Source organism: Ranitomeya variabilis, chromosome 4 (genome assembly GCF_051348905.1).
Source record: "Ranitomeya variabilis isolate aRanVar5 chromosome 4, aRanVar5.hap1, whole genome shotgun sequence".
NCBI classification, from domain to species: Eukaryota; Metazoa; Chordata; class Amphibia; order Anura; family Dendrobatidae; genus Ranitomeya; species Ranitomeya variabilis.
In genome coordinates, this window is record NC_135235.1 from 548905288 (window position 1) to 548930553 (window position 25266).

At 43.1% G+C, this 25266-nt stretch overlaps 1 protein-coding gene across 1 annotated transcript in view; it reads left to right on the forward strand.

The window, feature by feature from the left end:
* The window catches only part of ADAM11 (ADAM metallopeptidase domain 11), a 174357-nt gene that overhangs the window by 47803 nt on the left and 101288 nt on the right, over positions 1–25266 (forward strand). The window contains exons 5-8 of the mRNA XM_077252617.1: positions 11214–11308; positions 15778–15838; positions 18543–18597; positions 21987–22042. Coding sequence (XP_077108732.1) covers positions 11214–11308; positions 15778–15838; positions 18543–18597; positions 21987–22042 — 267 coding nt within the window. The remainder of the gene's footprint in view (positions 1–11213; positions 11309–15777; positions 15839–18542; positions 18598–21986; positions 22043–25266) is intronic.

The following is a 25266-nucleotide window of genomic DNA, read 5'->3' on the forward strand; positions in this document are numbered from 1 at the left end:
AAGCACCATCACACCTCCTCCTCCATGCTTCACGGTGGGAACCAGGCATGTAGAGTCCATCCGTTCACCTTTTCTGCATCGCACAAAGACACGGTGGTTGGAACCAAAGATCTCAAATTTGGACTCTTCAGACCAAAGCACAGATTTCCACTGGTCTAATGTCCATTCCTTGTGTTCTTTAGCCCAAACAAGTCTCTTCTGCTTGTTGCCTGTCCTTAGCAGTAGTTTCCTAGCAGCTATTTTACCATGAAGGCCTGCTGCACAAAGTCTCCTCTTAACAGTTGTTGTAGAGATGTGTCTGCTGTTAGAACTCTGTGTGGCATTGACCTGGTCTCTAATCTGAGCTGCTGTTAACCTGCGATTTCTGAGGCTGGTGACTCAGATAAACTTATCCTCAGAGGCAGAGGTGACTCTTGGTTTTCCTTTCCTGGGGCGGTCCTCATGTGAGCCAGTTTCTTTGTAGTGCTTGATGGTTTTTGCACCTGCACTTGGGGACACTTTCAAAGTTTTCCCAATTTTTCGGACTGACTGACCTTCTTTTATTAAAGTAATCATGGCCACTCGTTTTTCTTTACTTAGCTGCTTTTTTCTTGCCATAATACAAATTCTAACAGTCTATTCAGTAGGACTATCAGCTGAGTATCCACCAGACTTCTGCACAACACAACTGATGGTCCCAACGCCATTTATAAGGCAAGAAATCCCACTTATTAAACCTGACAGGGCACACCTGTGAAGTGAAAACCATTTCCGGTGACTACCTCTTGAAGCTCATCAAGAGAATGCCAAGAGTGTGCAAAGCAGTCATCAAAGCAAAAGGTGTTTCACACTTTTTTGTTAAGTATATAATTCCACATGTGTTAATTCATAGTTTTGATGCCTTCAGTGTGAATGTACAATTTTCATAGTCATGAAAATACAGAAAAATCTTTGAATAAGAAGGTGTGTCCAAGCTTTTGGTCCGTACTGTATATATATATATTGTGCTATATATATATATATATATATATATATATATATATATATATATATATATATATATATACCGTATTTTTCTGACCATAAGACGCACTTTTTTTCCTCCAAATTTGGGAGGAAAGTGTGGGTGCGTCTTATGGTAGGGATGTAGCATGTGGGGAGGGGGGCAGCAGCCAGTGGGATCGCACTGTTATCCCACTTCAGGAGGCAGAAAAATGTCCTGGCTGCCAGGAATCAGTGCTGGGGAAAGCATGTGGTCCCGATGATTAAGTGCAGTGAATATTCATTAGCTACTCCCTGCCCACCTATCAGCTGAGCGGTGAGCCAAATGAATACTGCACTTAAGCAGGGACACACATGGTTTCCTCAGCGCTGATTCCTGCAGCAGGTGGGGAGATCCGTGTGTCTGGGGGAGGAGGAGGCAGCAGCAGCAGGGTCCGGGGGAGAGGAGATCGCTGGTACCTTCCTGGGCTGGAGCTGAGTGCTGTGCAGTGTGCACAAGGAGGACCTGTGATGATGTCAGAAGTGGGTGGGCTGGAGCATCACATGGCAGCACAGAGCCCTCCCTCTTCTTGACATCATCACAGGTCCTTCAGACTCCAACACTAGAATCTGCTGGCTTCCATTACCTGTGCTGTGGAAAGGCAACAAGAGGGAGGGCTCTGTGTGTGCAGTCATGGGATGCTTTTCACCTCACCACAGGCTGGCTGGCTGCCACAATTAAGAGGTTAGTCTTTCCAAAACACAATAAAGCACTCTGCCACTCCTTTAGTGAACTATAACTCCCAGCATGTCATAGGATCTGCAGGACATGCTGGGAGTTATAGTTCTCCCATGGGCTTTTAAAGCAGCACTCCAGTGTTAGTTTGCAGTGCTGGAGTGGTGCTTTCAATATAAGCCCTGTGCCCCCATTCTTATACTCACCCTCCAGCATCTTCATATAGTACTTCACAGACACCACACTGATCCCGCAGCTTCCAACATAATAACATACTATTATATATAATAACACCATACGTAATAGTATGTTATTAAATATTTTACCACATTTTTTTGCTTCAAATATTTTTTTCCCTATTTTCCACCTCTAAAACCTGGGTGCGCCTTATAGTCCGGTGCGTCTTATAGTCCAAAAAATACGGTATATGTTTCAGATATATATCTATCCACTCTCACATATTGCATATATAGAGAGTCAACCAACACACTTAAAGGGAATATGTCACCAGGTTTTTGCCATTTAATCTGAGAGAAGCATAATGTACAGTAGGTGCTGATACTCTTACTCCAGTGATATGTCACTTGCTGGTGTGGATCCTGTCATTTTGATACAGTCATTGTTTTCTCTTCTGCAGATCTAGCAGAGCTCGGACTGCTGAGCTCTGTATTCCTCACCCACACCACTGATTGGCAGCTTTCTATGTACATTGACAGAAAGCTGCTAATCACTGATGGGGTCGGGGTTACACAAAGCTGGTGACTAGGAGGCACGAGTTGCCTAGTCCTGTAGTGATAATCTCCCGCTAATATGCAAATTGTCTCTTCAGAGAGGAAGAGGACTAGAACTCTAGTGCCACCTATTGGAAGTAGCAATCCCAACAGTCAATGTCGACCCTTTAACAAGGCTTATCACATGACTTAGGATAAGAGCCAAACAAGATTTCAATTTGCAGACACTGTGTTTCAGGGTACTGCCTCTCGTCAGTGCAAATCGAACGTCTGAAGAGACAATTTGCATACTTCTTGGATCCTGGTCAGACGCCTCTCTCTCAGCCAAACCAGATCTCCACTTTGCACTGACGAGGCGCAGTACCCCGAAACACAGTGTCTGCAAATTGAGATCTGGTTTGGCTCTTATCCTAAGTGATAAGGCTCGTTAAAGGGTTAACATTGACTGTTAGGATTGCTACTTCCAATAGGTGGCACTAGAGTTCTAGTTCTCTTCCTCTCTGAAGAGACAATTTGCATATTTCCCAGAGGAGCATTGCGGCTTTAAGTCTCCTCATCTCGACATGCTTAACATGTCACTCTCCGCAAGGAGAGACGATACTTCTTGGATCCCAGTCAGACGCCTCTCTCTCAGCCAAACCAGATCTCCACTTTGCACTGATGAGGGGCAGTACTCCGAAACACAGTGTCTGCAAATTCAGATCTGGTTTGGCTCTTATCCTAAGTCATGTGATAAAGCTCGTTAAAGGGTTGACATTGACTGTTAGGATTGCTGCTTCCAATAGGTGGCACTAGAGTTCTAGTCCATGTAGATTGTAAGCTTGCGAGCAGGGACCTCACCCCTAATGTCACTGTTTAAATTGTCTTAACTTGTACTGAATTTATTGTCTGTACATGTCCCCGCTTAATTGTAAAGTGCTGCGGAATATGTTGGCGCTATATAAATAAAAAATTATTATAACAATTATTAGTCCTCTTCCTCTCTGAAGAGACAATTTGCATATTTCCCAGAGGAGCATTGCGGCTTTAAGTCTTGTCATCTCGACATGCTTAACATGTCACTCTCCGCAAGGAGAGACGATACTTCTTAGATCCCGGTCAGACGCCTCTCTCTCAGCCAAACCAGATCTCCACTTTGCACTGACGAGGGGCAGTACCCCGAAACACAGTGTCTGCAAATTGAGATCTGGTTTGGCTTTTATCCTAAGTCATGTGATAAGGCTTGTTAAAGGGTCGACATTGACTGTTAGGATTGCTACTTCCAATAGGTGGCACTAGAGTTCTAGTCCTCTTCCTCTCTGCAGAGACAATTTGCATATTTCCCAGAGGAGCATTGCGGCTTTAAGTCTCCTCATCTCGACATGCTTAACATGTCACTCTTCCCAAGGAAAAACGATACTTCTTGGATCTCCTGCTATTAAAACACTAATTTTATTGAAACAGCAGCACACAGCCTAGTAAGTGACACATCAGTGGAATCAGGCTCACAGTCCCTATATCATGCTGCTTTCATTTTACATGACAAAAACTTGCTGATAGATTTCCTTTAAACTCAATTGAAAAGGGCCTAACGGTGCAACGGTTAATTGTATTTTTTGTCAATGGAAACAATTCTCCCATATATATATATAGCCACTCTTTAGACAATTAACATCGTATTTATGCTTTATTTTGTATACAGGCCTATTGACCTGATCATATGTTCTTTTCTTATCATCAATAAATATTAAAGAGGAGATTTTCAGTTCAAGTCTAGAAAATATGCTATAATATTGCCATTGAGTATATAGAACAACATTTGATTACGTGCTGCATTGGTAATGGCTCAGTACAGTTCACTTTTGGGTTTTGTGATGTTGCGTCTTATTTAGGCAATATTAGATGTCTTTTCTCTCACACATAAGACCTTGAGCTTCTAAGGTCCCAACACCTTGGCCTTCTTCATCTACCTGTAATAAGACACTCTTAGCATCTTCCATTTTGTTTTGGAGTTTTGGCTTGGTGTAGGTAAGTATAAAAGATCTATATGTAATAATATGTAATAAAGACTGTGCCACTGGCAGAGGAGTCGGATAGAGGCAGATGGGGGATCATGTACTACATACTAGTGTAGATGGACATCCCGCTCATGGTCTACAGAGAGATGAATGACCTTCTCCCTCTATAGACATTGTAATAGCTGCCATTATTGGTTGTCCCTTAGTATGGCTGACTACATTAACGCTTTTTATAGAAGGACAAGCTATTTTTTTTATTATTCTGGGAGAAATGTCCTTCAGTGTTCGCCACCTGTTATCCCTGATAACTCCATGAGCAGTACAATAAATTCTGCACTCAGAACATTTTCTGGTATTCAATCATTTTCGCAGAAGATAAATGGGTCACGTAGAGAATCTGCGTTCACTTCGTGCCACTCTACAGCGTCTTCTTCTGCACATCCTCTTTCATCTGAAGCAGGACTAATAAATGAAGGTTCATTTTACCTCAGGCCATGTTCTGTGGGAGGTGGAGAGAGATCCAGATATTGTTTTATCATTATTTCTGCTCCACTTAAACAGTTGGATCCATTATATAACAGAATGCTAAGTACTACCATAGAGGGCATGTAGTCAGTACGTGTGAGTCTAACAGGGAAAGGGAGATTTATGATGTTTGCATTTTACCAATGACCTGTTGAAGAAAATATTAATCACTGAATGTAAGATTTTTCTGTGTAGATAGATATTGTAGGGTTTTGAGCTCTCTGGTAGCTGCGTGGACACACACAGCATGGGGGTTTTGTATCAAAACAGAATAAAGTTTATTGTTCTTCATAAACCTACCGTAAAATAATCACAGATGTGAGCTGTCCCTTAGTATAACACTGGGCCGAGTGCTATCTGATGTTTTATCGCATAACACTCAGCCATGTTATACAGTAGTGTGTAGTGACTCCGGCCTAAGTCGGCTTGTCTTGAGCAACTGTTTGCAGGCTTTCTTGGGCATCAGAAGAAGCTTCCTTCTGGGATGACAGCTATGCAGACCAATGTGATGCAGTGTGCGGCGTATAGTCCGAGCACTGACAGGCTGACCTCACACCCCTGTAACCTTTGCAGCAATGCTGGCAGCACTCATATGTCTATTTTGTAAAAAACAACCTCTGGATATGACGCTGAGAACGTGTACTCAACTTTAGTCAACCATGGTGAGGCCTGTTCTGAGTGGAACCTGTCCTGTTAAACTGCTGTATGGTCTTGGCCACCGTGCAGGAGCTCAGTTTCAGGGTGTTGACAATTTACTTATAGCCTCGGCCAACTTTATGTAGAGCAACAATTCTATTTTTCAGATCCTCAGAGTTCTTGCCATGAGGAACCATGGTGAACATCCAGTGACCAGTATGAGAGCGATAACACCAAATGTACCACATCTGCTCCCCAGTCACACCTGAGACACTGTAACACTAATGAATCACATGACACTGACTAGGAAAATGGCTAATTTAGGGGTGTACTCACTTTTGTTGCCAGCGGTTTAGACATTAATGGCTGTGTGTTGAGTTATTTAGAGGGCACCAAATTTACACTGTTATACAAGTTGCACACTGACTACTCTACATCGTATCAAAGTGTCAGATCTTCAGTGTTGTCTCATGAAGAGATATAATAAAATATTCACAAAAATGTGAGGGGTGCACTCACTTTTGTGATATACTATATAATCAATGCTATGCGTGTGTAGTTTTCTGTATTTGTATTTAGCTAATAAATAAAGAAAACAAAAAATGTTGAGTAGTGAGCTGAGTAATGTGACGGCTTAGCACGCCAGCCGAACACACTGACAGTAGCGCTTGAATCCAGCTGCTGTGACAATGCTGATGTTCATAGCGAATGGCCGGTGACGTCAGTAAGGTTTTTGCAGTTCATCAGCTATCGCTTGCTAAGCAGTCGCATTACTCATGTCAAAGCTTTGGAATATTTGATTTTTTAAAGGTAATAAATGAGTGAATGAGGGTCGGGGAGTGCTTTGTACAAATAAAGGACTTTTCCCTGTGTGTGTTTCTTTGCTTTAAACTTACAGGGTTAGTAATGGGGGTGTCTTATAGCTTGATGTCAACTGACATTACAAAGCTGACATCAACAAAACCATTACTCTGCTTGCCAACGCCCCAGGGCAAGCGGGAAGAGCTGAGGATTAGCTCCAGAATTGGCGCATCTAATGAATGCGCCATTTCCGGGGGCGACTGAGGGCTGGTGTTATTAGTCTGGGAGGTAAGCTGATATTAATAGCCTGGGAAGCTCCATGTTTATTGTCGTTTACCAGATTATTAAGACCAGCTCTCAGCTCTCTGCTTTCCCTCAGCTGGTTAATAAAAATAAAGCGGACTCCACGCCATTTTATTATTAGCTAAACACGGTCCGCATGCTGTACACTGTTTCTCTCGCATCCATTGACTTGCATTGAAGAGTCTCGGCCGATACACGCGACCATACCTAACATGCTGCGATTTTTTTCTTCATCCCAATTCCAGGTGAGGATGAACTGGCATATGAACACTGCCTAGTTGAATAAGCCCTAAGGGCTCGCTCACACGAATGAAAAATTAAACGTGTGCAATCCGATAGAAAATCTGAATGCACTCGGACAATGTGTTACTCTATGGGGGCAGCTCTCATCTGCCATCATTTTCTCATGCCAATTCGGAAGGAAAAAATAATTGCAGCATGCTGCGAATGGCAGCGAGAATTGGATTCCATGCACCCATATAACTCTATGGGTGCATGGGAAACATCGCACTGCACTCAGATGTCACCCGAGTGCAGTTCAATTCCCACAGAAGCCAGCAATGGAGGAGATGAAGAAATTAATTTCTCTGTCTCCTCCGCACCTGTGCTCCGGATCTCTACTGCGAGAGGATCGGATCACATTTCACTGACACTCGGCTCCCGCTCGCAGCAGAGCAGGAGCCGAGTGTCATTAGCATATCACATCGGATGTGATACGCTAGTGTGACTCCAGCCTCATATACTAGCTCCTGGAGTGCTATAAATGACGTTTTCGTTTTTTTTTTTAAGTAGAAAAAAATGCATCCCCAGAAACTGTGCCACATCTGTCTTTAATGCCCTACCAACTTCTGCCATTCATGTACGGTGCAAGTCGGTAGTGGGTGTTTGTAGTGGGCTCACAGGGCAAGGGGACGCGTCAGTCGATACATGATCGCAGGTCGCCGATGGGTTGCTATGACAGCCAGGAGTCTGGTGATGACCTCCATGCTTGTCATTAAGGAGCTGTCTGTAAACCCAACCTGTGGCCGGGCTTCAAAGGAGACCATGAATTTCACTGCTTGCTGCAATACTGTGGCATTACTGTATGCAGCACAAGCAACAATCACTGACATCTGCAGAGACACATTGATTTTAATGTGTCTACGTGTGACAGTGTCTCCGGTACGTGAGAAAACTGTCACCACACGTATCGGAGCCACTGACGTGTGAAACAGGCCATAGGAGACCTGACCTAGCCTAGAGAGGGGCCATGGTTATTGGCCCCCCATGGCTAAAAACATCTGCCCCCAGCCACCCCAGAAAAGGCATATCTGGAAGATGCACCTATTCTGGCACTTGGCCACTCTCTTCCCACTCCCGTGTAGCGGTGGGATATGGGGTAATAAAGGGTTAATGTCACCTTGCTAATGTAAGGTGACATTAAGCCAGGTTAATAATTGAGAGGTGTAAATAAGACACCTATCCATTATTAATCCAATACTAGTAAATGGTTAATAAAACAAACACAGACATTAGGAAAAAAGTATTTTAATGAAATAAAGACACAGGGTGTTGTAAGAGAGTGAGAAGAGAGTGGCCAAGTGCCAGAATAGGCGCATCTTACAGATATGCCTTAAGGCCATGTGCACACGTTCAGGATTTTTAGCGTTTTTTTCGCGTTTTTTCGCTATAAAAACGTGATAAAAACGCGAAAAAAACGCTAACATATGCCTCCTATTATTTACAAGGTATTCCGCATTTTTTGTGCAAATGTTGCGATTTTTTCCGCGAAAAAATCGCATAGCGGAAAAAAAAGCAACATGTTCATTAAAAATGCGGAATTGCAGGGATTCCGCACACCTAGGAGTCCATTGATCTGCTTACTTCCCGCACGGGGCTGTGCCCACGATGCGGGAAGTAAGCAGATTATGTGCGGTTGGTACCCAGGGTGGAGGAGAGGAGACTCTCCTCCACGCACTGGGCACCATATAACTGGTCAAAAAATAAGAAATAAAATAAAAAATAGCGATATACTCACCCTCGATGTCCCGCGCAGTGTTCCCGCCTCACCGCTGCACGCTGCCGTTCGGTTCCTGTAGCTGGTGTGCGGCGAAGGACCTTGCCGATGACGTCACTGTCCTGTGATTGGTCGTGAGCGGTCATGTGACCGCTCACGTGACCGTGACGTCACGGAAGGTCCTGCGCGCACACACCAGCTATAGGAAGACGAACGGACGCCGCTTATGAGATGTCTGGGTGAGTATAAGCATTTTTTTTATTTTTTTTATTATTTTTAAACATTCTATCTTTTACTATAGATGCTGCATAAGCTGCATCTATAGTAAAAAGTTGGTCACACTTGTCAAACAGTATGTTTGACAAGTGTGACCAACTTGTCAGTCAGTTTTCCAAGCGATGCTACAGATCGCTTGGAAAACTTTAGCATTCTGCAAGCTAATTACGCTTGCAGAATGCTAAAAAAACGCGAAAAAAACGGAAAAAAAACGCAAAAAAAAAAATGCGGATTTCTTGCAGAAAATTTCCGGTTTTCTTCAGGAAATTTCTGCAAGAAATCCGCAACGTGTGCACATGGCCTTACAGGGGTGGCTGGGGGCAGACGTTTTTAGCCACGGGGGGCCAATAACCATGGTACCTCCCTAGGCTATTAATATCTGGCCTCAATCACTGACTTTCCCACTCTGGCGGAGGAAATTGCGCAGGAGCCCACGCCAATTTTTACCGTTATTTAACCCTTTATTTTAACAGCTAGAGCCCCCAAATTTTACACAAAGACACTTCTTACATTAGTAGTCAGGAATATGTAATAAAATAAGGGATATGAGATGGTTTACTGTATGTAAACCATGTCTCATATCCTGTCGGGTTTGATAAGGAGATAGCAAAAGCCGGCAATTGAATTACCGGCTTTTCTGCTATCTAGCGCTGCATTAAATATAAATATATATATATATATATATATATATATATATATATATATATATATATATATATATAGGTGTCTCACTGACATATATGTATGTATATATACCTATTCTATGTGTATATATCTATTCTATTCTAACCTGTCAGTGTGATTTTACTGTACACTGCGCTGAATTACCGGCTTTTCAAAGGACACCGGTGCGTAAAAATCGGACAGTAATACGGATGTCATACGGATGTTGCGATAAAAAAAGCATTCAAATCGCATGACACTCGCATGGCAATAGCATGTTTTACCTCCGTTTTTTCAGTCCGTAAATAGGACCGTTTTTTTTTCTTCTTTCAAATGAAAATGAGCCCTTACTGTCGCTCTTATTCATTCCTGTCTGGACTACTGCAACTCTCTTCTGATCGGTCCCCCTCTTACCAAACTGTCTCCTCTCCAATCCATCTTGAATGCGGCAGCCAGGGTCATATTTCTGTCCAGCCGCTTCACCGATACCTCCAACTAGTGCCAGTCATTACACTGGCTACCCATTCGCTACAGGGTCCAGTATAAACTCATCTCTCTCACCCACAAAGCTCTCCACAGTTCCGCCTTATATCTCCTCTCACATTTCTGTCTATCGACCTACACGTGCCTTCCGTTCTACAAATGACCTAAGACTAACATCCCCCGTAATACGAACGTCGCACCTCCGTCTCCAAGACTTCTCTTGTGCTGCGCTAGCTCTCACGATCAGACTGATACCTAGCCCCGACTTATTCAAGCGCGCTTTAAAAACCCATCTCATGATAGGGAATTTAGATTGTGAGCCCCATTGGGGACAGCGATGATAACATCTGTAAAGCGCTGCGGAATATGTTAGCGCTATATAAAAATAAAGATTATTATTATTATTATTATCTCTTCAAACAAGCCTACCACATCAACTACTCAGTAAACTAACTTTAACTTTACCCTGTTCCCTCCTTTCAAATATTACTCTGAATCTGCACCCTACTATTCATCTGTCTCCACACCCTCCATGCACACGATAACTGCACTTGATACTTGACTATTGCACTTAAACACATGGGCTGGTGACCGGATCATGCAGCTTTGTATGAAAATCCCTATGTATTATAATTGCCAGACCTGAAATAACAAGCACTTTTCACCTATTGTGTCCCCCCCATTTCCTTGTAGATTGTAAGCTTGCGAGCAGGGACCTCACTCCTAATGTCACTGTTTAAATTGTCTTAACTTGTACTGACTTTATTGTCTGTACATGTCCCCGCTTAATTGTAAAGTGCTGCAGAATATGTTGGCGCTATATAAATACAAATTATTATTATTATTATTATTATTATTATTAATGTCCCCAGGTCTATTTTAGATTTATTTTTATTTTTTTTGGGGGGGAGCAGAGGGTGGTTTAAACATTTTATTTCATGTTAATTAGGAAAAATAAAACCAAAAGAACAATGTGCTTAGTTCCTATTGTTTTATTTTGCCATTTTGCCATCATGATGACATGAAAATGTTGGTATCCATTGCATTTCTTTTCTTATTCTATGAAGTTTTATTTTGCTTTTATGGCGAATACTTTTATTTTCCAGACTCCTGGGGAAGCAGGTGATCACTGCTACTACAAGGGCCATGTGCGCGGGTGCGAAGAATCATGGGTGGCAATCTCCACCTGTCATGGGCTCAGGTGAGTGCAGCATTGGCTCTTTTCTGTGCACATAAGTCACTATTTCCTGCGCTGAGACTTGTGTCTCCGGGACCATTTGGTGATGGCAGGAGGTATGTGGGGGTGTTAGAACAGAGCAGGATGTTACTGTGAAGCTATTGGTTCTCTAAGTGCTGGAATCTCTGCTGTTGATGTTGACTGTACAGAACTGGGATTAGGAAGAAAAATGTGACTGAGGACGTCATCGTTTCATATTCTCCAAGAAGGAAACTGAGCAAAACAGTCATATTAATCTAAATAAGTTCTGTGGGCATAACTCTGTAACCAGTGATATACCAGTGAATCCAATTGCAAACCCCCAAATGGGGACATCTGCTGGGCTTGCATTATCCACTTTCCAGGTGTCGCTCCACGTCAATGATGTTTTCTGCAGTTTAATTTTTTTTGCACCTGTACTTTTTTTTAGCACATATGCAGGGTGTATAGGTTGTAAATGTCCTACATTATGTTCTATCATACCCACTGATCCGTGTGTGGTAAAATTGAGAAGGCAGTTTTATTCTTTGGGTCAGTACGATTACAACGATATAGTTTTTTTTGTGTTTCGGCGCTTTTACACAATAAAAACTGCTTTGTAGAAAAAAATAATTATTTTTGCATCGCTTTATTCTTAGAGCTATAACTTTTATTTTTCTTCTGATGGAGCTATATGGCAGCTTGTTTTTTTGCGGGACAAGATGACGTTTTCAGCGGTACCATGTTTATTGATATGCATCTTTTTTGTCGCGTCTCATTCCACTTTTTGTTAGGCCAGTCTCACACGTCCAGATAATTCCGGTACCGGAAAAATCGGTACTGGAGTTATCCGTGTCCGTGTGCTCACGTGGCACATCAGTGTGGCACACGTGCGGCAGCCGTGTGCTGCCCGTGTCCCCACTGAGGACCACACGGACCGTGCAGGAGACAGCGCTAGAGATAAGCGCTGTCCCCTGCATCTGGTGCTGAAGCCGGAATTCATTCCTTCTTCCCAGCAGCGTTCACTGGAGAGAAGGAATGAAAAATCTTTTTTTTTTTTTGTGTGGTTAAAATCAAGTTCCCGGCAACCTCCCCCCTTCCACCCCCTGTGCGTCCGCCCACTGGAAATAAAATACTCACCCAGCTCCATCGATGCTTCCTCTCAGCACCGCAGCTTCTTCCTGTATGAGCGGTCACGTGGTACCGCTCATTACAGTGATGAATATGCGGCTCCAACCCTATGGGAGGTGGAGCCGCATATTCATCACTGTAATGAGCGGCACCACGTGACTGCTCATACAGGACAAGCTGCGACGTTGAGAGGAAGCATCGAGGGAGCTGGGTGAGTATTTTATTTCCAGCGGGCGGGCACACAGGGGGTGGGAGGGGACAAGGATCTTTATTTTAAAGACAAAAATAATTAAAAAAAAAAAGATTTTTCATTCCTTCTCTCCAGCGAACGCTGCTGGAGAGAAGGGATGAATGGTGGCTTCAGCACCACGCTGGGGGGACAGCGCTTACTGTAGCGCTGTCCCCTGCACGGCATACGGACGGCACACGGACAACATCCGTGTGCGGTACGTGTTTTACATGGACCCATTGACTTTAATGGGTCCGTGTGATCCGTGCGCTCCCACGAACACTGACATGTCTTCGTGTTTTTCAAACAGACACACGGTCCGTGAAAACATGCTGACATGTGCAGAGACACATTGATTTTAACGTGTCTACGTGAGTCAGTGTCTCCGGTACGTGAGAAAACTGTCACCACACGTATCGGAGCCACTGACGTGTGAAACCGGCCTTAAGCGGTATGATGATAAAGCATTGGTTTTTTGCCTTGTTTTTTATTGTTTTATGGTGTTCACTAAAGGCGTTAAGCAGTGAAACAGTTTCATAGGTTGGATCGTTTCGGATGCGGCAATACCAAATATGAGTACTTTTTTTTTCATACAAATATTTATTTATGGATACAATATATATATATATATATATATACTGTATGTATATATATATATTTTTTTAACATATACGGTATATATATATATGTTTTAAATAATTGTAATTTTTTTTTTACTTTGTCCCACTATGGGACTATCATTTTGTGCAAGCTGATCGCTTCTACAGCATGGGAATGCAGCAGCATCCCCATGCTGTACAAACTGTCAGCTCTGCACTGACACGGAAAGTTGCTGATCATGCACTATGTCGTCATGACAACATCCGGTCACCATGGCAATGATCGGGACCCCGTGTCATGCCGCAGGGTCTCTGGTCCAAAGGCAGACGGGCTGTCAGCCCTCTGCCGGCTCCCAGAATGCTGCTATCGTGTTCGATCGCAGCATTTCAGGGGTTAAAATGCCGGTAGCGTGCGTGACCACTCCTGGCACTTAGTGCCGGGTGTCAACTATCAGAATCAGCTGACACCCGGCAGCAATCGCCCACACACCAACTGTGTGTGTGGGCAATCGTGCAGACGTAATAATCCATCCCTGATCAAATAGGCCCAGAGCACATGGACGGATTATTATGTCCGATGTCAGCAAGGGGTTAATATTTGGCACAAAAACCTATGTTTGCAATTACAGAGGTCAGACTTTTCCTTTAGTTTTTGACCTTGTTTTCACACACTGTTGCAGATATTTTAGCCCACTCCTCCATACAGAGCTTCTCCAGATCTTTCAGATTTCGTGGCTGTCACGGAGCAACACAATGATTCAGGTCCCTTCAGAGATTTTCTATTGGGTTCAGGTCTGGAAACTGGCTAGGCCACTCCTGGTCCTTGAAATGCTTTTTACTGAGTCACTGTCATTGCCCTGTCTGTGTTTCGGGTCACTGCCATGCTGGAAGACCCAGCCTTGACGCATCTTCAATGCTCTTATAGAGGAAAGGAAGTTGTTGGCCAAAATCTCGCGATACATGACCCCATGTATCCTCCCTTCAATATGATGTAGTTGTCATATCCCTTTCACGGTTGCGACAGTCTTGTTGGGGTTGCACTCATCCTTCTTCTTCCATCCAACACGGTGAGTGGAGTTGATACCAAAAACTTCTATTTTGGTCTCAACTGACTATATGACCTTCTTCCATGCCTTCTCTGAATCTTTCAGATGGTCATTGATGAATTTCAGACAAGCCTGGACATGTGCTGGCGTGAGCAGTGGGACCTTGCGTGCCCTGCAGGATTTTAAGCCATGATAGCGTAGTGTCTTACTAATGGTAATGTTTGAGACTGTGGTCCCAGCTATCTTCAGGTCATTGACTAGGTCCTCCCATGTAATTCTGGACTGATTCCTGACCTTTCTCATCCTTATCCCACAAAGCGTGATCTTGCATGGAGCCCCAAACCAAAGAAGATTGATAGTCATCTTGTGTTTCTTCCATTTTCGAATAATTGTGCCAACAATTGTCGCCTTCTCGCCAAGCTGCTTGCCTAATGTCCTGTAGCCCATCCCAGCCTTGTGCAGGTCTACAATTTTTGTCCCTGGTGTCCTTAGGGTACGTGTCCACGTTCAGGAAGGCCGGCGGTTTGGACGGAGCGGCAAACCCGCTCCGCCCTAAACTCCGCCCCTTCTGTAGACGCAATGATGCCGGATGTGTTCATTGCACACATCCGGCATCATTGCTCTCCGCAGCGTCAAACACGCAGAGTTTCCTGAACGTAGAAACATACCCTTAGGGTATGTGTCCACGTTCAGGATTGCATCAGGATTTGGTCAGGATTTTTCATCAGTATTTGTAGCCAAAACCAGGAGTGGAACAATTAGAGGAAAAGTATAATAGAAACATATGCTCCACTTTTGCATTTATCACCCACTCCTGGTTTTGGCTTACAAATACTGATGAAAAATCCTGACCAAATCCTGATGCAATCCTGAACGTGGACACATACCCTTAGACAGCTCTTTGGTCTTTGCCATGGTGGAGAGATTGGAGTGTGATTGATTGAGGTTGTGGACAGGAGTCTTTTTATACAGGTAACAAGTTCAAACAGGTGCAATTAATACAGGTAATGAGTGCAGAGTAGGAGGGTTTCTTAAAGAAAAACAAATAGGTCTGTGAGAGACAGAATTCTTGCTGGTTGGAAGGTGATCGAACACTTAATTAAATTGCATTTTATTGCATGAAATATTTAAATGTTATACAATGTGATTTTCAGGTTTTTATTTTTGGATTCTGTCTCTCACAGGCGCAGTGTATCTACGATAAAAATTACAGACCTCTCTATTATTTGTAGGTGGGAAAACAGGCAAAATTGGCAGTGTATCAAATACTTATTTTCCTCTCTGTACGTATTTAAAAAAATATACCTTTATGAACCCCGGTACTGTCATGGATATACTGTAGCCGCTCACATTATTGGACTAATACAATCTCAGTAGAGGTTTTGTGAAGTATTACTACTAATATGATTATTGTCATTTTTATATATTTTAATAATTGGGGATCTATTGAAGACATATTTTTTCTTACAGTGGAGCATTTTCTGACGGAAGGTTCACTTATACTATATACCCCCAAGAGCAGAAAACCAAGGTAAAAAAATTCATCCATTACAGTATTTACCCCACAGCATCCAAATATACAGTAAAATGTGGAGTAGATACGTGACCAGCACTTGATCATTTTGTATTCATTTTTAACGAAAATGGGATAAACAGATAGTCCTGCATTTTTACTCTTTATTTTTACAGTGTTCACACTATAGATCTGTTGCTTAACCCTTTAAGAACCAGAGACATTTTTGTTTTGGGGCTTTTTTTCCCCTCAAATTTTTCTGTAGACATAGATTTATGATTTTTGCAGGAATGCAGGAAGAGTTGTTGTTATGAATGGCATGATTCTTTTTTCCATATGATATACTAAAACACAGGATGAAATGATCACAAAAGCAATGAAATTCCACCACAGTTTTTTTTTTTTTGGCGTTCACTGTGCAGTAACAATGACCTGAAAACGTGATTGTCCAGCACTGTCTGATCATGACGATACCAAATATGCATCAATTTTTTTTTCAATTTAAGTGGTGAAAAAACTTCTGAATATTGTAAAAAAAACTTTTTTTGATTTGTGTTGCCATCTTCCAAGACCCAATACCATGTTTGTTCCTGGGGCTGAGTGAGGGCTTATTTTTGTGTATAATGAGCTGATGTTTTAATTGATACCAATTTTGTGTACATGTGATGCTTTGATTGCTTATTATTACATTTTTTTTTTTAGAGAGGTGTGGTCCCAAAAAAACCCAATTCAGATGTTTTGATTTTTACAATTGGGTTAATTAATTTTATATTTTATTAGATCGAACTTTTAGGCTGCCGTCACACTAGCAGTATTTGGTCAGTATTTTACATCAGTTTTTGCAATAACCTTCTCAAAAGAATAGGGTGGAAAAAATACCAATACAAAAATATTATAATAAAAATATGACATTTTGTTAATATTAAAATACATATATAGATTAAAAAAAGGGGGGCAACCTAACAACAGAATAAGAAAACCCCCCAGTGCAATAACTGGAGTGGGTACATGGACACAGTCATAAGCTGATACATTTATCAAGAGAACCAATTAGGCTATGTGCACACGTTCAGGATTTCTTGCAGAAATTTCCTGAGCAAAACCGGACATTTTCTGCAAGAAATCCGCATGCGTTTTTTCCCCTTTTTTTGCAGATTTTTTGCGTTTTTTTCCAGAGATTTCCCAATACAATGATATAGTGTGAAATCTGCCAAAAATCCGCAAAATTAATGAACATGGTGCGTTTTTTACCGCAATGCGTTTTTTTTCGCAGAAAAAAATGCATCATGTGCACAAAAATTGCGGAATGCATTCTAAATGATGGGATGCATAATATATGCGATTTTTATGCTTTTTATAGCGAAAAAACACGGAAAAAACGCAACGTGTGCACACAGCCTTAAAATATAGCCCATATATATTTGCAAACCTGCATTCAAAAGTCAATAAGGCAACAATAATAGGATAAAGAAAAAATCTTATTGCATTATAAAGTCCATACCCGATAATATCCAGTTTCCTCCAGCAAATATATATGGGCTATATTTTAATGGGTTCTCTTGATAAATGTATCAGATTATGACTGTGTCCATGTACCCACTCCAATTATTGCACTGGGGGTTTTTCCTATTCTGTTGTTAGGTTGTCCCCCTTTTTTTAATCTATATATGTATTTTAATATTAATAAAATGTCATATTTTTATTATAATATTTTTGTATTGGTATTTTTTCACCCTATTCTTTTGAGAAGGTTATGGTAGTATTATAGGGTGATATCCTATGTTTAATCAATTATGAGTTAATTTTGATCTGTATCAGTACCTGTAAGCCAAAACCAGGAGTGGGTGATAAATTCAGAAGTGGTGCATATGTTTCTATTATACTTTTCCTCTATTTGTTCCACTCCTGGTTTTGGCCTACAAATACTGATGTAAAATACTGACCAAATACTGATAGTGTGACGGCAGCCTTACAAATTCGGTAATACCAAATATGTATTTTTTTTTTATTTTCCTTATTTCTAAATAGGTAAGTGGGGGGTGATTGAAACTTTTATATTTTTCAACTTTTCTTTAAAAGTTTTTTTTTTTACTATATTTATTAGTTATCATAGTGATCTTGAACCTTAGTTGACTTGAACAGCTGTATTATAGCTGTCACCTGTTGTGTGAATGGTCTCAGCTCCTGATCTTCCTCCACACATGGACCCCTTCCCAGAACTTTAATTCATGTCACAAAGTGGTAAGGAGTTCATGATAGAGGTCTTTTATTGGCTTCTCCTTATATGGGCCCTGTGCAAGAACAATATATGGACCCTGTGCAAGAACAATATATGGACCCTGTGCAAGAACAATATATAGACCCTGTGCAAGAACAATATATGGGCCCTTTGCAGTCCAATATCTCATCATAATGCACATTTCCACTTGTTTTGAAGGTGATAGTGGGCCCTCTTACCTTGTAGACCTCCATTTCACCAATGTCCACTGCCATCTTCTTTCTTGGTAATGTAATAATCTGTCTTCACTGAACACAGATTTTGCCTAGGAATTGAGAATTTTGAGAATAACTGATCAGCCCTAGAGGAAAAAGAAGCAGATTTCTCTGATAAGCTATATTACAAAGTTGCTTATTTTCGTGTATACTATTGATTTATGAAATAAAATGAAACAATGGATACTCTTCAAATTAACAATGGGTGATGTTTTATTTCTCTTTGCAGAAGTCTCTCCCATGGCCACATGTGATTGAAAAGGCAAGAAAATGCAAAAAAACAGGTACCGTATATACTCAAGCACAAGCCGACCCCCCTAAGTTTGCAACAAAAAACTGGGAAAACTTATTGACTCGAGTATAAGCCTAGGGTGGAAAATGCAGCAGCTACCGGTAAATGTCAAAAATAAAAATAGATACAATAAAAGTAAAATTAATTGAGACATCAGTAGGTTAAGTGTTTTTGAATATCCATATTGAATCAGGAGCCCCATATAATGCTCCATACAGTTCATGATGGGCCCCATAAGATACTCCATGCAATTCTTTATGGCCCCATAGATGCTCCATATAATGCTCCATGCAGTTCATTATGGCCCCATAGATGCTCCATATAATGCTCCAAGCAGTTCTTTATGGCCCCATAGATGCCCCATATAATGCTCCATGCAGTTCATTATGGCCCCATAAGATGCCCCATATAACACTCCATGCAGTTATGGCCCCATAGATGCCCCGTATAATGCTCCATGCAGTTATGGCCCCATAGATGCCCCATATAATGCTCCATGCAGTTATGGCCCCATAGATGCCCCGTATAATGCTCCATGCAGTTATGGCCCCATAGATGCCCCATATAATGCTCCATGCAGTTATGGCCCCATAGATGCCCCATATAATGCTCCATGCAGTTATGGCCCCATATAATGCTCCATATAATGCTCCATGCAATTATGGCCCCATAGATGCCCCATATAATGCTCCATGGAGTTATGGCTCCATATAATGCTCCATATAATGCTCCATGCAATTATGGCCCCATAGATGCCCCATATAATGCTCCATGCAGTTATGGCCCCATAGATGCCCCATGCAGTTATGGCCCCATAGATGCCCCATATAATGCTCCATGCAGTTATGGCCCCATAGATGCCCCATATAATGCTCCATGCAGTTTTTTATGGCCCCATAGATGCCCCATATAATGCTCCATGCAGTTATGGCCCCATAGACGCTCCATACAGCATTGTGCCACATGTAATGCTGCTGCTGCACTAAAATAAAAAAAATGATATACTCACCTTTCATCACTGCCCGCTGCTCCTCAGCGTCCTGTCTCTCCGCACTGACTGTTCAGGCAGAGGGCGGCGCGCACACTAATACGTCATCGCGCCCTCTGACCTGAACAGTCACAGCAAGAGGACGGGAAGACGGAGCTTCGGTGGAACGAGGGAAGATAAATATACTCACCTACTCCCGGCGCTCCTGACGCGGTACCTGCATGTCCCACGGTGTATGGCGTGGCAGCTTCTTCCTGTAGTGAGCGGTCACATGGTACCGCTCATTACAGTAATGAATATGCGGCTCCACCCCTATGGGCGTGGAGTCCATATTCAGAACTTTAATGAGCGGTACAACGTGACCGCTGAAGAGGGGAAGAACTTGAAGCTGCCGCGCTGAACACTGTGGGACATGCGGGGAACATGTCAGGAGCGCCAGGAGTAGGTGAGTATTTGACAGGCGTCGCTCCGCCTCACCCGCCGCCCCCCCCCCCCCCCCCCCCCCCCGCGTTCCATGACTTGAGTATAAGCCGAGAGGGGCACATTCAGCCCATTTTTTGGGGCTGAAAATCTCGGCTTATACTCGAGTATATACGGTACATAATCCTACAACCTGCAGTAACCACCAAACCGCTGCACGACCAGCTCTTCCCTCACCTATTGTATCCTCATCCATCCCTTGTAGACTGTGAGCCCTCGCGGGCAGGGTCCTCTCTCCTCCTGTACCAGTCGTGACTTGTATTGTGTAAGATTACTGTACTTGGTTATATGTATAACCCTCCTCACATGTAAAGAGCCATGGAATAAATGGCGCTGTAATAATAAATAATAATAATAATAATTTGTGACAACATTCATTTAGCATAGCATATTGATAGAAATGTTGCAGAAATAATTGACCGTTCAGAGCTGACAATTTTGTGGGGAAAAAAATAGCATGCTGCACAAGTCCTATTTTCTTCGAAGCATATAAACACAAAACTGACAACTATGTGAGTGGAAAATGTGACGCTTATATGTCAGTTCAAGTTGTCGTATGAGGTTTTTTTTCCCACTCTTATACATGGGCTGCATTAGCTAGTATTAGGCTATGTTCACACGCTGCATTTTTTTCCCGCAGGCTAAACTTGCTCTCTTAGCAGTAAAGAAGCTGCTTACAAAAAGCAGGTTTTCCTGAGTTTTTGCTGCGTTTTTATTGCTGTGTTTTTGTAGTCTCTTATGTATATTGATAACGTTTAATGGCCCCAAAAAAGCTTGATTTAACTTCCTTAGGTTTTTGAACTAAAAACTGATATCTGCGTTTTTTGCTGTGTTTTATGCAATTACTCATTGTTTCCAATGAGTGAAAAAAACACTACAAATACGCTGAAAGAAGTGACGCTGCAGTTTTCAAAATCGGTCAGGAAAAAAAAAACGAAGTTTGTGCTTGAGATTTTTGAACTGTCATGTACTTTGCTGGGATTGTAAAACGCATAAAAATTTGCAAAAAAAATAAAAGATGCTCCAAAAACGCAACGTGTGAGTATAGCCTAATAGTGAATAGGACTATGCTGCAGTAACAAATTGTGTCCAAGACGCCAGAGAGAAGATTCTATTTCATTTATTCATCTGCTTCATCTGCCATTTTGATTATGCCTGAAAAAGGACACTTGCTTGTTGAAACATCGCTTTTATGATGCATTTTGGATGAATAAAGGAAATAGAATCATCTCTCCGGTGTCTTGGAAACAATTTGACTCTGAATTTGCTGGTAATTTGGTGGGAAGTTGCCCCAAGGAAGCACAGAGCCTGTGGAGTGGTGTAAAGGGAGCTACCATTACAGACATTGTGTGCAGCACTAAGGCCGGGATCACACACACATACGCGTGATACGGCCGAGTCTCGCAGGTGAAATCCCTCCTCTGGCGCCGGTACTCCAGAGCAGAGCGTGCAGCCGCACAGCAACACATGGAGCTGCACGCTCTGCTCCCAAGTGCCGGCGCCAGAGGAGGGATTTCACCTGCGAGACTCGGCCGTATCACGCGTATGTGTGATCCCGGCCTTACAGACAGCCTATAGACTACAGTGGTGCAGGTGCTGTGAAATTTTTTTTTTTAAACTCCTTTAAATAACGCAACATTTTTTGCAATACTCTAAAATTTTCATGTGCCAAAAGTGCTGTGATGTGAGAGCCTGCTGCCAGAATATAGAAAGGTGGGGGATGGGCGCTGCTATTAGAGTAATCCTGGGGAGATGCAGTATGCAATCAGATAATTACTCCACACAGATATACAAAAAAAATCACAGGTGAAGCTCTTTGTTAACCCCTTCTACTGCTTTTTATCTTTCCTGTTGATCACAGATGACCCTGATACTTGTCTCTTTTTCATCTGCCATCTTTTTAATTTCCCCAGGCTGTATGCATCTTCAAGAAATTCCCAGAAGCTCAAAAATACGGAGGAAAAGGCAGGTTGGTATCATGAGGACATGCTATTTAACTTTCTTTTACTGGTTATCAGTGGTTTTTTTTGTGTGCATCTGTTGCATAAAGAGTAGTGTTGAGCCACCCCCCTAGTGTTCGAGTTCGGTTAGGTTCATCGAATTGGGGCGTGTTCAAGGAATGTTCGTCGAACGTTCGACCAACACCGTCGAACCCCATTGAAACCAATGGCAGGCAAACACAAACAAACACATAGAAAACACCTTAAAAGGTGTCCAAAAGCTGACAAACTGCTCAGAAGACACAACAAACACATGGAAAAGTCACAACTACATGTAGTCATGCGTAAAGAAAAGAGGTGGAGGAGGAGACACAGATATAGGCATGTCATGCCCTTCTAAAATCAAGAAAGGCTTGAGTAAAAATCTAAAATCACCGTACCAACACCCAGACGTCGTGACAAAAAAATTTAAAAAATAAATATCTTTAGGTACAATGGCGGCGGGTCCATTCAGAACACTTTCCTTAGAAGGCGTAGTGGTATCCCCATTGGGAGTTGTGCCAAAAAAGCAACCCAATACATTCAGACTAATCCATCATTTGTCATATCCAAGGGGCAGGTCAGTAAGCGACAACATTGACACGGAACCAAGTACACTACTATGTACTGTACCTCCTTTGACGAGGCAATCATGCGGGTCAACAAGTTGGGAAGGGGCACCCTAATGGCCAAAACAGACATTGAGGGGGCGTTCCGGTTACTACCTGTGCCTCTGAATAGTGTCCTCCCATTGGGCTGCTTCTGTGAAGGAGCATACTACATAGATCGCTGTTTGCCCATGGGGTGCTCCATATCCTGCTCACTATTTGAGGCGTTTAGTTGCTTCCTCGAATGGGTCGTCATGGACGTTTCTAAGGGGGCACATATTATCCATTACCTCGACGACTTCTTATGCCTGGGCCCAAAAGATTCGCCACAGTGTGAATACACGCGGTAGTCCACCTGTGAGAAGGAGAGAGCTGGAGGGAGAGTGGACACCCCAGAGCCGAGGGGTTAGATTGAGAAAGGAAGAAGGCGGTGTAGCTTGCTTCATGGGTGGGGTACTCTGCTGAGTAGCACAAAATTCTACTAGGCTCAAAAGGATTTCCTGGGCTAGATGCCGTTAAAAAATAGTACTTAGATAAACAGGCGGTGTAGCTTGCTTCATGGGTGGGCTACTCTGCTGACTAGCAGACACTGAAGCTTTGGAGCAGACCTCTGAATCACAAGCCATAGTATAAGTAAACAACTCTGCAGAAGACCCCACCCACCTGGAATTGACGATGACAACGTCATGTAAAACACAGCAAGGGGACTCCAAAAAGAGTCTCCATTTTTTCCAAAAATTCGGCCACAGACACCACTTAAGTGGCATCAATTTCACCAGAGTTTTTTAAAACGGTTGGTGAGGTGATTTTCAAAAATCATCAAGCTTTTAGTCTCCCCAGGATGACACAGGGGTAGAAAAGTCCTTGGGGATCCAGGATTTGTTCATCTTGATGAACGTTAGTCTGTCTACATTGTCACTGGACAGCCGCGTGCGCTTATCTGTCAGCACACCACCAGCAGCGCTGAACACACGTTCAGAGAGAACGCTGGCTGTGGGGCACGACAAGATCTCCAAGGCATGAGTGGCTAGCTCAGGCCATTTTTCAAGTTTGGAAGCCCAAAATGAGCAAGGGTCCAGTTCCACAGTCATGGCATCGATGTTAACTTGGACATACTCCTGTACATCCTCTCTAGGCATTGGCTATGCGTCAGACTTCTTGTCTGCTGTGGCCATGCAAAGGATGGTCTAAAAAAATCTTGAAACGATTGGAAAAAATTGCTGTTACCACCAGATACGATGTTACTGTTACGGTTAGAGTGATGACTCGATAGTCCCACGGTTGGCAAGTTAGAACTCAGAGATTCACTATGTGCACCACTGGTGTTTTGTGGAAAAGCAGATGTAAGATTCTGTAACAGTCTCTGCTGATACTCCTGCATGCGTGAATCCCTTTCTATGGCAGGAAATATTTAGGCAAATTTTCTTCTGTACCGGGGATCTAAGAGTGTGGCAACCCAGTAGTCGGCATTACTTCGGATTCTGAAAATCCGAGGGTCATGTTGCAGGTAGTGCAGCAAGAAGGCACTCCTGTGTCTTGCGCATCCAGGAAGACCAAGTCCTTATTGTCATGGTGGCAGCGAGGTGAGAATCATGCTTCCTTCCTCTGCCCTCTCCCCCCAACCTAGCACAACAGACATTTGATCAAGGTCTCCCTCATCTGATGAGTCTTCCATGTCCAGCGCCAGTTCGTCCTCCACTTCTTCCTCGCCTCCTGCACCTTCCTCAACAGTTTGGCTGCTACCATGCGCCCTCGGTAATCCCTCTCCCCCAGCCTCCAATGCCAGCCGCCTTGGTGCTGCCGACCATCTGGACCTTGGAGATATTATCCCTTCTGCATACGACTCCTCCTGTTCCTCCTCCTCCTCCTCTTGTTCCACCACCTGACTCCGAATACTGTTTAAGGTGTGCCCCAGCATGTAAATCACCGGAATAGTCATGCTGAGAATGGCATCGTCAGCACTAAACATCTTCGTCGCTATTTCAAAACTGTGCAGAAGGGTGCATAGGTCCCTGATCTGAGACCACTCCTGCAGCGTGATTTGCCCCACCTCTGGATCTCGTTGGCCCAGGCTATACATCATAACATATTGCACCAGGGCTCATCGGTGCTGCCACAGTCGCTGCAGCATGTGCAGAGTTGAATTCCACTGTGTGGACACATCGCATTTCAGCCGGTGAACTGGCAGGCCCAATGACTTCTGTAGAGATGTAAGTCGTTGAGCTGCAGGATGCGGACGGCGGAAGTGAGCACACAGCGACCGTGCCCTCTGCAGAAGCCCATCTAGTCCGGGATAGTTGGATAAAAATTGCTGGACAACCAGGTTCAAAACGTGAGCCATACAAGGCTGACATTGTATTGTGACATTGCCCCGGCGAAGGGCCGCACCCAGGTTTGCAGCATTTTCGCACACGGCCTTCCGTGGCTGCAGGTTGAGTGGAGACAACCATTGATGGAATTCGGTCTCCAAAGCTGACCACAACTCCTCAGCTGTGTGACTCACATTTCCCAGACATTTCAATGTAAACACCGCCTGATGCCGTTGAGCCATGGTGACAGCATAGTAAGGAGATGTGCAAGATTCCTTCTGTGCAGTTAGAACGCGG